General features: G+C 48.1%; 6 protein-coding genes across 6 annotated transcripts; 3 read left to right on the top strand and 3 right to left on the bottom strand.

Annotated features, from left to right (window-relative positions):
* Positions 1 to 522: 522 nt before the first annotated feature.
* N7481_006694 (cytochrome P450) lies at positions 523 to 2453 on the bottom strand (the record flags this gene model as incomplete). The annotated part of the gene is made up of 8 exons (XM_057265913.1): positions 523 to 669; positions 724 to 759; positions 812 to 1223; positions 1277 to 1663; positions 1714 to 1912; positions 1976 to 2009; positions 2075 to 2166; positions 2222 to 2453. The coding sequence occupies 8 exons, from the start codon at positions 2451 to 2453 to the stop codon at positions 523 to 525; spliced, it is 1539 nt and encodes a 512-aa protein (XP_057123633.1).
* A 1097-nt stretch (positions 2454 to 3550) lies between these two features.
* Positions 3551 to 5104, top strand: N7481_006693 (CFEM domain-containing protein; the record flags this gene model as incomplete). Its single annotated transcript, XM_057265912.1, has 9 exons — positions 3551 to 3610; positions 3663 to 3798; positions 3862 to 3951; positions 4011 to 4036; positions 4087 to 4123; positions 4183 to 4250; positions 4304 to 4686; positions 4745 to 4812; positions 4875 to 5104. 9 exons carry the CDS (start codon positions 3551 to 3553, stop codon positions 5102 to 5104), a joined length of 1098 nt encoding a protein of 365 aa, XP_057123632.1.
* Positions 5105 to 6256: 1152 nt separating this feature from the next.
* N7481_006692 (uncharacterized protein) lies at positions 6257 to 6817 on the top strand (the record flags this gene model as incomplete). Its single annotated transcript, XM_057265911.1, has 1 exon — positions 6257 to 6817. The coding sequence occupies one exon, from the start codon at positions 6257 to 6259 to the stop codon at positions 6815 to 6817; it is 561 nt and encodes a 186-aa protein (XP_057123631.1).
* A 431-nt stretch (positions 6818 to 7248) lies between these two features.
* Positions 7249 to 7900, bottom strand: N7481_006691 (uncharacterized protein; the record flags this gene model as incomplete). The annotated part of the gene is made up of 3 exons (XM_057265910.1): positions 7249 to 7367; positions 7488 to 7628; positions 7729 to 7900. 3 exons carry the CDS (start codon positions 7898 to 7900, stop codon positions 7249 to 7251), a joined length of 432 nt encoding a protein of 143 aa, XP_057123630.1.
* Positions 7901 to 8357: 457 nt separating this feature from the next.
* Positions 8358 to 10804, bottom strand: N7481_006690 (putative C2H2 finger domain protein; the record flags this gene model as incomplete). The annotated part of the gene is made up of 2 exons (XM_057265909.1): positions 8358 to 10615; positions 10669 to 10804. The coding sequence occupies 2 exons, from the start codon at positions 10802 to 10804 to the stop codon at positions 8358 to 8360; spliced, it is 2394 nt and encodes a 797-aa protein (XP_057123629.1).
* Positions 10805 to 12096: 1292 nt separating this feature from the next.
* On the top strand, positions 12097 to 13158 carry N7481_006689 (sterol desaturase family protein; the record flags this gene model as incomplete). Its single annotated transcript, XM_057265908.1, has 1 exon — positions 12097 to 13158. The coding sequence occupies one exon, from the start codon at positions 12097 to 12099 to the stop codon at positions 13156 to 13158; it is 1062 nt and encodes a 353-aa protein (XP_057123628.1).
* Positions 13159 to 13337: the final 179 nt, after the last annotated feature.

Here is a 13337-nt window from a genome sequence, read left to right as displayed (position 1 = left end):
TTTTAAGGTTATAGCTGTCCGCTTTCTCATTTTCAGTACCAACAATTAGTACTGTTAAAAACTTTCAAGTTCTGTCTCTGTTTCTACCTGCTCAATTAAGATCAGGAATCACCACGGGGTATTGAATTAAATATTATACAATCTCGCAATAACTTGAAGACAAATGAATATCAGCGGAACGGAGAATAAGCTAACTACGGCATCGGGTCGCTAGAAGCTTAGGCGATCAAGTTGCAAGTCCTAAAGAAATTCTAAATTAGTAAGGAATACTGTCCATACTATTTTCCTAATACAGATGCTTCCCTGGCGGCTAAAAATATAGGTTATCGAGCGTCTCACGAAAGTGAAGTGATGCAGTCATGATGGCAGGGACATGCTGTAACATGGTTTCACAAATATGTGCGGATGAAGAATAAAATTGGGATCAATAATTGAGAATCACGAGCTGATGACTGTAAGAAATATGCCCCTCAAGTCAGAGTGGTCATTTGGTTTTCCAGACGTTTTAACATGTTTTCTCCATTACTTTCGATAGACGCGGATGTGCATAGGCGCTGGCTTGTAGAACCAAAACCCGCTGGTCTCTAGATCCTTCTCTGGGTTTGATAATTCAAGGCGGTACGAACGAAGCATCTCGGGGATTACCTTATAAAGTTCGCACAGCGATATCTGATCAACGGTCAACCTAGAGCCTATATTTTATGGCAGAGTGATTGCACTTACATTCTTTCCCATACACATTCTTGACCCTGCTCCAAACTGTAACCAAGACGGTCAACACACGTTCTAAACTTTAGTTGGATTAACTTACCTGGAGAATGTATTTATTCATCTTATCGGCATCTGGCTTCAGCCATCGATCTGGGTTGTATTCCTCCGCATCGTCTCCAAAGACTGTTTTGTCGAGTTGCACGACAGTCGGGTTAATTCCCACACGGACTCCGCCGGGAATCCACTGCCCCGAAATACTGCAACCATTTGATGGTACTTTTCGAGGCATTGTAAGTGCCACGCTAGGATGCAAGCGAGCACCTTCCTTAACACACGCGCTCAAATAAGGCAGTTTGCTCGCTTCGTGGTACGATATATGCGGAAAGCTCAACTCGCCACGCTGTGTAGCTTGAGCAATCTCGTTGTTGAGGGCTGCGTAGACTCCCGGGTTCTTCAAGATATAGTATAAAGTTGTGGACAGGTGAATTGCCGTTGTATCACTCCCAGCGAAACTAAAATGTTCTCAGTTTTCTCGATTCTTGCTGCGGGTATCAATCAAACTTACTATCCTCCGAAAGCCTCGAGCTTCACATCATCGATCTGGAAATCAAGCTTCTCACCCTGATCTCGATGAATGTTAAATACTTTAGATATAATATCAGTACGTCGAATTACACTTTCATCAGAACTCGACGCTTGAACATGGCTCTGAACAGCAGAGCCAGCTGCGGTCGCTAGGTCATCCAAGGCAGACAGGGCCTTGCGGGTCTCGGCAAACAACACCCCAACAAGCATGAAGAAAGATCGGAGGTATGATGGCATAACAGCTGAAATGGCCATGGCCGGAATCAGTGTATCAGTGGACTTCATTATCCCAAGATGGTCGCCTCTTGCTTTCATTAAACCGAACATTTTGCTGAAGTAAAGCTCGCCAATAACATCGTAAGCGTACCTACTCTACTGTTAGATATCGATAATAATTAAATTAATAGTATTGCTCACATTCGTGTCCACTCGAGCAGGTCAATGGAAGTTTTGGCGTCTGCAACATCTTCAAGTTGCTGTAGTAAAACTTCTGTGCATTTATTGAGGTAGGGCTCTGACTGAAGAATGCTCTGCATAGTATACACGCCGTTCACGATGCGGCGCCGCTGAGCATGGACTTTTTCATCTGTTGATGTAAAATGATCTGGATATCTGGCTGTTGAGCAAATTATTTTAGTTCTGGTCAGCAATACTCATACTTCTGAAAAAGATATCTCACTATATGGTGCACGAAAAGCCAGATAGAAATCGCTCTACCGAAATGTCAGTTTCCTTTCTTGAGCATTTCTTTCCCCCTCTTCTCTTCTTATTTGCTGACCTTTATAAAGCCTGAATTCACTCCATAGATGATTTTGATAGCCTCGGGGTCGCTTATCGAAAGCTCATTTGGGGCAATTCGCACAACATGGCCTGGTCAACAACGCTTAAAAGAGCACAAGCTTGAACTGGGTGGAGAATATCGTACCATACCGTGCATGAAGCAGCCTCTGAGTTTCGTGGGGATTGCCGCGAATCACGGAGCGCACAATCCAGGCTCGTGACACAGAGGCCCAGAATGGACCTGGAAATCGTGCGAGTGGGTGGAACACACGCGTGTAAACAATCCATCCAGTCCAATAGGTAGCAAGCAAAAGGCTGAGGCCGTTCAACAAGTCGTAGACTGTTAGTTTCCAGTCGAATATTTCGAAAATTCCCATTGTGAATCCGAACAACTGGTAGATAATAGACTGTAGGAGAGAGATTTTTCAACCCATGTCAAGTTTGACCCGAGTAATCGTATCCTTTATAAGCGGGGCCCACACTAGACGTACGCATTCGTAGTAATCTCTTGGCTCTGATTGAATTGTTTCTTTCTTTGTATCGTTATCCCCTCGTCCGTCCCCGGGAAGCACAATTAGCACGGTATCATTAGTGTATTATTTTAGCCAATTGATCGCGAGACTAAAATCTATTGACATTCTATTGGGTATACACGCTCCACTAGCTACTAAGTCATCAACGCGTGGTTTTCTGAACGCGTCTCCATAACACTACCTACAAATTTGCCTACAAATTTGCCTACCAATTTACGGGGGTCACATATAGACCCAGCTATTCCCCCCCGGATATCATGATAAAACGCAATGACAGGTTAGGTCTGACCCCTGGAACACACCGTTTATGCAGGGGTTGCATGGTCATTTGCATCAATTTAACCGGTTCGTTTTTATTGAGGGGCTTGGGACGCTTGGCTGAGTCGGCCCTTAATTAGTGGGGGGGGGCTAGTGTCTTGGGCGGCGAGCCTTGCGAGAATTTATGGAAATAACCGGCAAAAATGGCACGCTTCGTCTGCCCAAAACTTGACAAAGAACAGCCTTGTGAATTCCAAATCGTATCATCGATGCGCATGAGTATTTGGGTCCAGTACAGAGCTTGAAGGTTCATGCAAGGCGCACAGAATGGCTGGGACAACAGTAAAAGAAGGGCGGCCATACCCCGGTCAGGCTAAAATGGGGCCAAAGGACCAAAAGACCTGACCACCAATTAAAATTGATTACTACGTGATCCTAGCGTTGCCCTTAGGTCCTTGGGGTGTTGCCCGCAAGAATAGTAGAGATTCGCTCGGTTGAATCCGTGGCGGAAGAGGATCTGATTCTCGATGCCAAGACATCTTGAAATATATCACCCCCCGGGAACGGGGCTAAAGGCTCATTAAGCTGATGCTCTGTGGACAGATTCCTCTTCTCTTCCTTGTGGCGATGACTACTTACATCTAGCGACAATGAACCTGCGATGCCACAGAAAGGGGACCATTATGCCCATCGCGCTGCTTTTGGCAGCAATAGCTAATGCATCAGATATGCCATCCTGCGCAGTGAGATTAATTCTAGTCCGTGGTTTTGAATTGTGCTAATATTCAACTTTAGACAGAGTGCATGGCTATTGGAATTGAAGATTCGCCCTGCACTTTGACCAATACCACTTGTATCTGCGCAGATGCTTTGCTGCAAGCCAATTTGACAGCTTGTGTGCAAATGACCTGCACCGTCAAGGATAGTCTAAGTAGGTTACCGCTCATTTTAGGACCGGGAAAATATGATAAACTTTGCTGATCTATCAACTAAGCTACGGCAAACACTACGAGTACCATGTGCCATAGCCCAATCCGCAACAAGGCCAATGTCATCATCATCACAAATTCGGTGTTTGGGGGGGGTCAGCAATTGTTGCAACCTTTATTCGAAGTCTGGAGTTCCGCAAACATTTTGGTCTAGAAGACATCTTTGTGATGTTTGGACTAGTAAGAACTTATCCTCAAGCAATCATGATGGCTTCTGTTGACTCTCGTAGCTTTTCAGTGTTGGGATGGGTATACTGGAATTCTTCAGTGAGTATTCCGCGGTTGTCGATGTACATTACTTCCTGGTACTAATTTTTCGAATCAAGTGATTGATGCCGGCTACGGACGAGATATCTGGACAATATCTTTCTCAAATATTACCCTTATCCTGAAGGTCCGTCTACGTAGCATCTAACACCTGTTACGAAAGCTCACAATTTTCTCTAGTACAATTGGATCGTTGAGATGCTCTATGTTGGCGCGATTACCTCTATCAAGATGGCCTTCCTCAATCTCTATCTCCATATTTTCCCGAATTTCGGCCTTCGAAATGCGATATACATCGTGATGGGAATAGTGGTCGCTTTTTTCTTCGCCTTTTTCTTCGGAATTTGTTTCAACTGTTTACCTGTGTCGTACATCTGGACCTCCTGGACAGGTGAAACAAAGGGTAGTTGTCTCGATTTCAATGCCTTTGGAATTGCGTGCGCAGTGATCAATATCGTTCTCGATGTGACCGTCATGGCCTTGCCTCTCCACGAAATCATGAAGCTGAACCTTAGACCAATGAAGAAGGTTTTAGTCATGCTTATGTTTTGCACGGGATTTTTGTGAGTCTACTTTACTAGCTATGCGAACAGACTACTGACAAAATTTGGTCAATTTTAGCATCACCATTGTAAGCATCATTCGCCTTAAGTCAGTGGTGACATTTGCCCATACAACCAATGCAACCTGTATGAGATATCCTTCAAGGCTGGAGATTAAGATGATCAAACTTGCTGATATATGACCACAGATGATTATGTACCAGTTGCATACTGGTCACTCATCGAAAGCTACACAGCAGTTATCTGTGTCAGTATGCCGGCAATTCGCCGGTTGTTTAATAGCCTTCTCTATACCTGTTTTGGCATTCAAAACACGCATCAGGTCAAATCGGAAACCTATGATAGAAGTCAGGGGCTGCAGCGTCCGACGCGCTCCAAGAATCTCTCAATTGGGGGGGAATATCAAGGCATCCTCTAGTCAGGAGCCTCTATCTCGCCAAGATTCCGACTTGGTGGAGCTGGTGAATGTTGGCACATACTTTAAAAAGAATTGAGCTGAGCTCTGCGATTTGATATCAATTGGGCTTTACTACGAATAAGGAAAATAAAAAGGAATAATTGGTATTTACTAGTAGAGACCCATGAGTACAGTATGATTTTTAACGCATCAGGTGGGCCATCTCCGAATCTCCGACCCACCAGAGGACCTAAAGACATGAATAGAGGCCCTGCGACTCCACAACCTTGGCATAACAGGTCAACTCGTCTTCTAAAATTCCTCTCCCCGTCAATATTCAACTCATCCATAATAAAAATTATTAACATGAGCATATAAATTTTGCCACAGAGCAAGTGTCATCTAAGACTCGGAGACATCAAGAAGTGCCATTTCAAGGTTCCTAAGCACATGCTTAACTAAGTAGAATTATTTCGATAGAAGCTTCCATTCGATAGCCTTACAATAAAGACTGAGCATAAATATTATCAGGATTTTCTCCGGGTCTCCCATCTTGAGTTCCATTAGCAATAGGTAGCGGACTTCAAAACAGCAAATAGTTAACGTGAGGTGGTAGATGCCATGGATCTTTGATCGGACGATTCATCATAAGAAGTCGGCTCTGTAGGTGTAGAAATGACTAGTCTCGTGTGTGAGTGCTGTAATTTCTGCAAACCTAGGCGTGTCACATATGGAAAGAAAAGAATACCTGCCCGCAGGTGTAGTGTAGATTCAGCGAAGCAGATGACATTATATCCCATGTAATCCCATGTAGAAAGACTCGGAGTCACCGCTCTCCACCCTAAACTCCCCACCAATCGTCAAATCTTTAACTTGCCTCCACCCCAATTCCTCATTCCAACAAGCAGGACCCTATTCGACCCCCTGCGCAATACCACAGACGAAAGAACCTCAAGTTTCCAAGCTCAGGTCAAGCCATCCTCACCACTCCGCCTCCACAACACACCACCACCCCCAAGCGCAAAGCTCAAAGCTCAATCTCAATCTCAACCTTAACTTCGACAAGCTCCAACACCACCGACGAGCTCGACCTTGAACCCTCTCGAGCTTGGAATACCTTCTCATCCATCCCATCTCAGTCGCTATACATCTACATCTAATCAATAAACCACAATGTCCTCCCCACCCACCAATCCCACCGACATCCCCCGCCACAAAATCCTCACCCAACACTGCCAATTCTGCAACCACCTCTTACTAGCAACAACCCGCACCCTAAACTCCCTCCCCCGTCGAACCGGCGAAAGCAAAGACAAAGCCATAATCCTGCCTCTGGAAGCAACACTCCCCCAAGAAACCGATGCCGATACCGATGCCTCCACAACAAAACACACAACCGTCCTCCTCTCAACAACAGTTCCCGACCGCCGCGCAACGCTAATACGCCGCGAAGACGGGATTGAGAAGAGAATTCTATTACGGTGTGGACGGTGTCGGGTTGTTGTGGGGTATTATCTTGATAAAGTGCATTGGGGCGGGCAAACAGCGAGCAAAGCGAAAGCCAACGTGGAAATTGAAGAAGGGGAAGGGGACGGAGAGGGAGAGGGAGAAACAGCCGAAGAGGAGAGGCCGCCGGCTGTTTATATTTTGCCAGGGGCTGTTGTTGAGACGGGGGAGATGGGGGAGAAGAGTGGGGGTGTTGGGGAGATGGAGTGGAGGGTTTGGGCGGAGTAAATAGTATCCTACGATACTACGAGTATCCCATGGCGCAGGGATAGAGGATATAGGTAGAGATATACCGAGGATCTAGTTATAAAAATCCGATCTTATTTGAATCGCATCGCATCACAGCGCACTGGCATTTATCAATACAGGATAAGACAAGACATGACAAGACAAGACCAGATCAAAACACCCTGGGCAGATCAAAAATGACCGGAGAGACGCCCAAAAAGAAAACAATCCATATCCATGCGTAACTCGTGAAAGGGAAATAGTAAGGTGAAAGGAAACAATGTGTGGTAAAAGCGTAGGCACAGAGAAGAGAAGAGGAGCGCAGCGGAGCGGAGCGCAGTGCAGCACGGCACAGCACAGCGCAAGGCAAAGTCAGGGTATCGATCAGATCAGACGAGAAAACTAGCATTGACTAGGCAAGCACAGCCAGCCTAGTTCGCCAGAATAGTCTTAACAAGATCCTCGTACTGGACCTTCTCGCCCATATTAGTGGCCTTGGCCAGTTCCTCGAATTCCGCTTCAGTGAGGGGTTCGCCGAGGTTTGTCAGGACTGGAGGGAGAAATAGGCTGTTAGTTTATCCATTCTTACTTTATCGCTTTGCTTCTGCGCCCTCGTAGCAGCGAAGCGCAGTGCAGTGCAGCGCGTTCGCAGACACATGTCGTGACTCACTATATTTCAACTGTCCCTGACCAATCTCGCCGGTCAACTCCTTATCAAACACCTTGAAACCTTCACAGTATTCCTCTGGTTCGCCGGGATCACGGAAGCCGCCGGGTCGGTTGAGAACTTTCAGGAAGGAGTCGAAGTCGACTGTGGATAATAACAGTTGTCAGTAATGGTTCCCCGTCTCGTTTGACTGCCACTGCCAGTTGCAGTGCAGTGCAGTACAGTGTGATGGAGCGGTACGTACAGTCACCCCCGATGGATCCTTCCAAATCGCCAATCTCAGCCTTGGTGGGATTCTGGCCGCAGGCGCGCAGGAGGTCGCCGAGCAGGTCCTTAGCGACGAGACCGGTACCGCGGCGGTCGAAGAGGGAGAAAGCCTCTTTGTAGTTTGTGGAGGCCTCGTTCCTGTTAGCCATGTTGTGGTGTATGTGTGGGAGTAGAGTTGAGTTGAGGGTAGAGTTGAAGGGGGGAGTGTTGTGTTGGAGAGTGTTGTGGTGCGAGGGGCAAAGGCAGGGCAATCCAGGGATGAAGGTTAACTGGTTCAGTCGGGGGCGGGGAAAGTCAGCCGAAGAGGCAATGCGTCAACACTCACCATGATGGGATGGATGTAACGTTCGATTCCGGAGTAAACTAGATCTGGTTCCGATTTGGAGATTGGAATGGGGGATTAGGGTGAATGAGTGAGGATGAGAGTGGTGTGGATGGTGGATTTGGGCGAGATGAAGACGATCGGCCGTTGCGCGGGCAACAACTAGCGTATACAAAGTGCCCACAGCCCAGCCTAGTCTAGCGTAGATGGGATACTATAGACAATCACAGTGATAGTAGTTATTTAATTACTCAGGCTCATACTCATATATACTCCACACAGTCCTAAGACCTCAATTTCGCAATGCAGCTGTCCAGCAGCGCCGCCGCCTCCCCCAGCAACTCCCACCGCGGCCTCGAAAACGAATCTCGCAGAATCATCAACAGTCCCAAACACCGATTCCTACCCTCCATCCCCTCCAGATCATTCGGTTCGCGAACAGAACCAACCCTCGCCAAGAAGGTCTGCATATCAGCTCGACAATCGATCGGAGTCACCAGCACCGGCGGCGGACGTAATGGCCCATCCAACGCAAACCCATACGTCCACACCACCAATGCAGCAAAATACATCACCCACGGCCGATTAAGTAAATAATCCTCACGAGCATTATACTCCGCCGACCGCAGTGCGGGATCCGGACTCGACACCGAGAAACAAGCGTGTAGGAACTTCAATGCGTAAAAGGTAGCATCACGGGCCGACGCCTTCGTAGCCCAACGCTCCGTCTTCTCACGCGCGGTGCTGTAATCGCGCGCCGTAATAGATCGACCCATCAATCGACCCGCGCCTGCAAAGATCTGAAGATCAACAATATCCACATGAGACGCCATATGCGCAAGACCATGCAACACATCCCTAGTCTCGGACTCGGTCGAAGTCGCCGGACCAAGCGCCTCGTCGAAATCCCGACGCCAATTATCAAAGGCTCGAAGAAGGGACGTTCGCCATTTATCCCGACCACCGAGCGTCTGTCCGACGCCCAGCGAACTAACCTGCAGATCTCTCTGATTCAAATGCCAGCTCACACTCAACAATCCAGCCATGAGAATGATCCGGCCAAATGAATTCGTCCGCACAGGCTGACCATTCAACGTCCGCTTAAGTCCATCAAGAAACATAACCGGCCTCACACCATGGGACTGCAAGCTGGATTGAACCCTAGCAACCTCCGCAGCACTAGTCGCCGCCCAAAGTGCCTCGTCACACGGAAGCGGAAGTCTCAACTCATGCGCAACCATTTTAGCCGAGTGCCCGAACATAGTCGCATGGGTTGAGTCGAGCACAAACGCAGCGAAAGCCACACGCCGCGTAGCCTCCGCTTTTATCCAATGAGCCCACGACTCATCTTCCTCCTTCGTATCGGGCGAATCAAACGAAGCACGACCAATAAGCGAACTACCACGTCGCATAAGCGTAAGCGTGGTATCGTGGTGAATGTGCGCACGTTCATGAAGGGCGCGCGTAGAAAATGTCTTTTCAAAAACCTCTAGTAAAAGAAGGGCCTGGAAGACCCAAAGTCTCGCGGGGGGACGGAAATCCGCATCCATGAAGAGTTCCCAGCGTAAATGCCACGCGATGAAATTTGCCAATTCGGCCGCAGTTTCTGTCGTCGCTTGGCCGTGGTTCTTGTCTAGTGATGCAGCCCCGATCGCCATAATCACTAGTAGGAGTAAATTCGGGGTGCGGTCTGCGGCGAAGGTCGGTTGGTGCAGGATTGGCATTTGCGTGTGGAAGTGGTACCAATATGATCCGATGTAGGCTTGCATCATGCGCAAGCTGAGGACGTGTCGATCGCTGTTGAGGTCGCCGTCCATTAGGGCGTCTTTGCGCTTTGTGTCGGCGGAGTAGGCTGCTTCGTTGAAGCGAGTTGCCATGAGGTGGAGTAATTCCTGGCGTTTTTCCTCGGAGATGATGGCGGGTAATGAATTGGAGTCTAAAATCGACGTCACACTCATCGGGTGCTGCGGGATGACCGTGCAGAAATTATTGTAGTTGGGTTCGTTAACGTAGAATTGGTTTTGGTGCTGGTTTTGAACGAAGGGCATCATGCCGTAGCCTAGCGGCGCCATTGGTTCACTGAATAACCACGCTGCGAAGTCATCTGCCATGGCGAAAGGCGAGCGGTTATATGTCTCGCCGCCGAAGATCGGGTATGAGTTTGACATGGACTCGAATTCGAGCATTGTGTCTGGCTGACTGACGACACCGGGGAAATCTGTGTATCCCGAGACCGGGATGCCGGCTGTGTCGATGCCTGTGGAGAGCGGGTAGGAGGTGGATGTTGGTGGGGATTTGGAGTTTGTGGTGGGTGGCTCGGTCATGAAAGAGTAATCTGCAGGGGTCATTGAAGGGGAGGAGGGGGAGGAGGTCGAGATGAGGGCTTTGGAGGGCTCATCGTGGGAATCGGCGAAGGAGTCGCGCTTTTGCAGTTGGGAGCCGCGGGTGGTGTGGCGTTCGCGATGGCGAACGCAGAGGTCTTGTCGGACGAAAGATCGGTAGCAGTTGGGGAAGTCGCAGCGGAAGATTTGCTTGGGTGTGTCTGGTATGGTCAGCAGTGAAGAGAGAGGAGGGGGAGCTTCTTTGCGAACGTACGGTTGAGCTGGTGCCGGTAGAGATGTTCGGCGCGCGAGTAACTCTTGCCACAGCCTTCATGGGTACACTCGAACTTTCGATCTGAGGGGGCGCGACGGCTGCGACGGCGCCGCTTGGAGGGTTGATCATCCTCCATGAGGTCTGGGTTAACTGCAGACAGCACCATTGGGTGCCATAGCCCGGATGATCACCGGACACCACAGGATACAGTGATGGGAGGAGAGCGGGAGAGCGGGAGACAGCCGACAATGAATCCCTGGATGTAGTTGCTGGGAGGCACCGAGACCTTAGTAGGTAATAAGTTGAGGCGAGGTGAAGTGAGGTCAAGGTGAAGTGGAGGTGGAGGAGTGAGGTGTGAGCGCGAGGAACAAAGTTCTCCGGGGAGTGCGGAGACGCGCAGGTGGGGTTGCCGAGTCTGGGGATGCACAGTAGTAGTATAGAGTATACAGTATTAGTATTAGGTGGGGATAGTATTGTGATATATTTAGTACCTAGGTATATTCAGTTACTAGTAGTAGTATTTTAGACATTTCTAATAATGAATCCTTAGTGTGTACAAGTTGTGTGGCTGGCAGTTGATACGAGGATATCACTTGTGGACTGGGCATATATATAATAAGAAACATCGGCATTTATAGTAGTACTGCAACTTACTGGTACTACTACTACTAGTAGTACGGCCAACTTGAAAGATGACAACTTCCAATTTCACACTAAGAATTACTACCTAGATAATGACTTAGATTTCATCTTTTTAAAGAGTAGATACCCCATATTCAACACATCTGGCATCTGTCAGTCACAACCTTGGCAGTGACGACGGACACCTTAATATTCAGGCACACTAGGGCTGCAACGTCGATCTTTACTATAAGAAGAGCGGATATTTCCAGGATACTCGTACCGAGTACTACGAGTATCGACAGACTCCTAGTAGTGATGCGATATGAAGTCCCCCTGGGCAGATTAATAGTATGCTGTCATTGCTAATCACTACTATCAGATTTACTGCCCACTGACAAGCTTAAGGTTACCTGCATCCTCAACGATCCGCAGATTCCAGCATGTACAGAGTAGATCATCCCCAAATTGAGATCTCGGTCTAATTCGTAAACAGTAACCTCTGCGAATGACCAATAGGAACATTGCCAGCCCTGTCAACCATCAGCCTGAAGAACCTCAAAAACGAGTCACTCCCATACACATGAACCGAGGTCTCTCTGAACCGCGCCAACCTGCCGAACCCCAATTTTCATATTCTGAACAGAGTCTAGTTAATACTTATTATAAAAGATGAGGCCCTCTACCTCTACCCCACAGGCTGGTGCCTTCGCCTTCCACTTTACATCTACTACCATCTACTACTATTACTAGTAGTATACATCCAGGCTGGGAACAGGGCAAAAACTCCCTGGCACAACCGCCAAAATGAGCAACCCAAAAGACTCAATGAAATCAACCTGGCGAACAGACAAAAGCCAATGGGGCATCCCACACAAAATCCTCAACCACGCCAACGTCTTCCACGAAGACCTATCCCGCCCCGTCCCCGTGCACGCAAAAACCGACAAACTCCCCCATCTCCCAGACTGGCAATCACACCGCTGGATCTTAATCCATGCCAGCATCCCATTAGCCATACACCAGCTCTGGCTTTATTTCACCAATATCCCCTTTCACCCAATAATAGCATTTATTTTTTACTACCAAGCCTCTCGATTCTTCGCCTTCCGCCAATTACGCTCGATGCGCGAATTGGGGCATAAATACGGCTATCTTGACGGCGACAAACACGCCCGTGACGGGGTTCCAGACGCGGGAGTCGGCAAAACACTACTATCAGTATTTTTGGCCGGGTTCTTGAGACCGGCCTTTACGACTTGGCTCACATATAACAATACGGACACGGAAGATTTTTCAAATCCCCTCCTATCACTCCTTCATCATCCGGTCCGACTCTTCTTCGAAATATCCTTATACAGCATCGCTGTCGACTTCTGGTTCTACTGGTATCACCGATTAATGCACGACGTCTCACCATTATGGAAATACCACCGCACGCACCATCTGACCAAACATCCAAACCCCCTCTTAACCATATACGCAGACTCGATCCAGGAGTTTTTCGACATTGCGGGGATCCCGCTACTGGCGTGGATAACGATGAAGTACGGATTGCGATTTCCGATGGGATTTTATGAGTGGCATGTTTGTCAATTATATGTTCTTTTTGCGGAAGTTGCGGGTCATAGTGGGCTTAGGATTCATGCTACTGTTCCGAATCCCTTGGCGGAGGTGTTGAGGTGGTTGGGGATGGATCTTGTTATTGAGGATCATGATTTGCATCATCGGAAGGGGTGGAGGAAGAGTATGAATTATGGGAAGCAGACTAGGATTTGGGATCGGGTTTTTGGGACGTGTGGGGAGAGGATTGAGAGTTTGGAGGGGAATGTTGATTATGGGGATCGTGTGAGTATGCCTATTTTTTGAGGAAATCAGAGCCTTCAGGGATGAGTGTCTCCGGGGTAGATGGGAGGAGTCCTGGAGGAGGCGTGCGTTTGTCGGGGCTGTATATATGCCAGTGTTAGAATTTGGTTTTGTATAGATGGTACTGTGTATGCCTGGACGATTTACGAAGACTGATTTTGATATTGGATTTTAAATGTAAC

Source organism: Penicillium waksmanii (assembly GCF_028829765.1).
Source record: "Penicillium waksmanii strain IBT 27052 chromosome Unknown utg000005l:1.0-5232799.0:1.0-5237142.0, whole genome shotgun sequence".
In the NCBI taxonomy this organism is placed as follows: domain Eukaryota; kingdom Fungi; phylum Ascomycota; class Eurotiomycetes; order Eurotiales; family Aspergillaceae; genus Penicillium; species Penicillium waksmanii.
The sequence above is the reverse complement of the archived record's forward strand: the minus strand, read 5'-3'. Positions and strand labels throughout refer to the sequence as shown.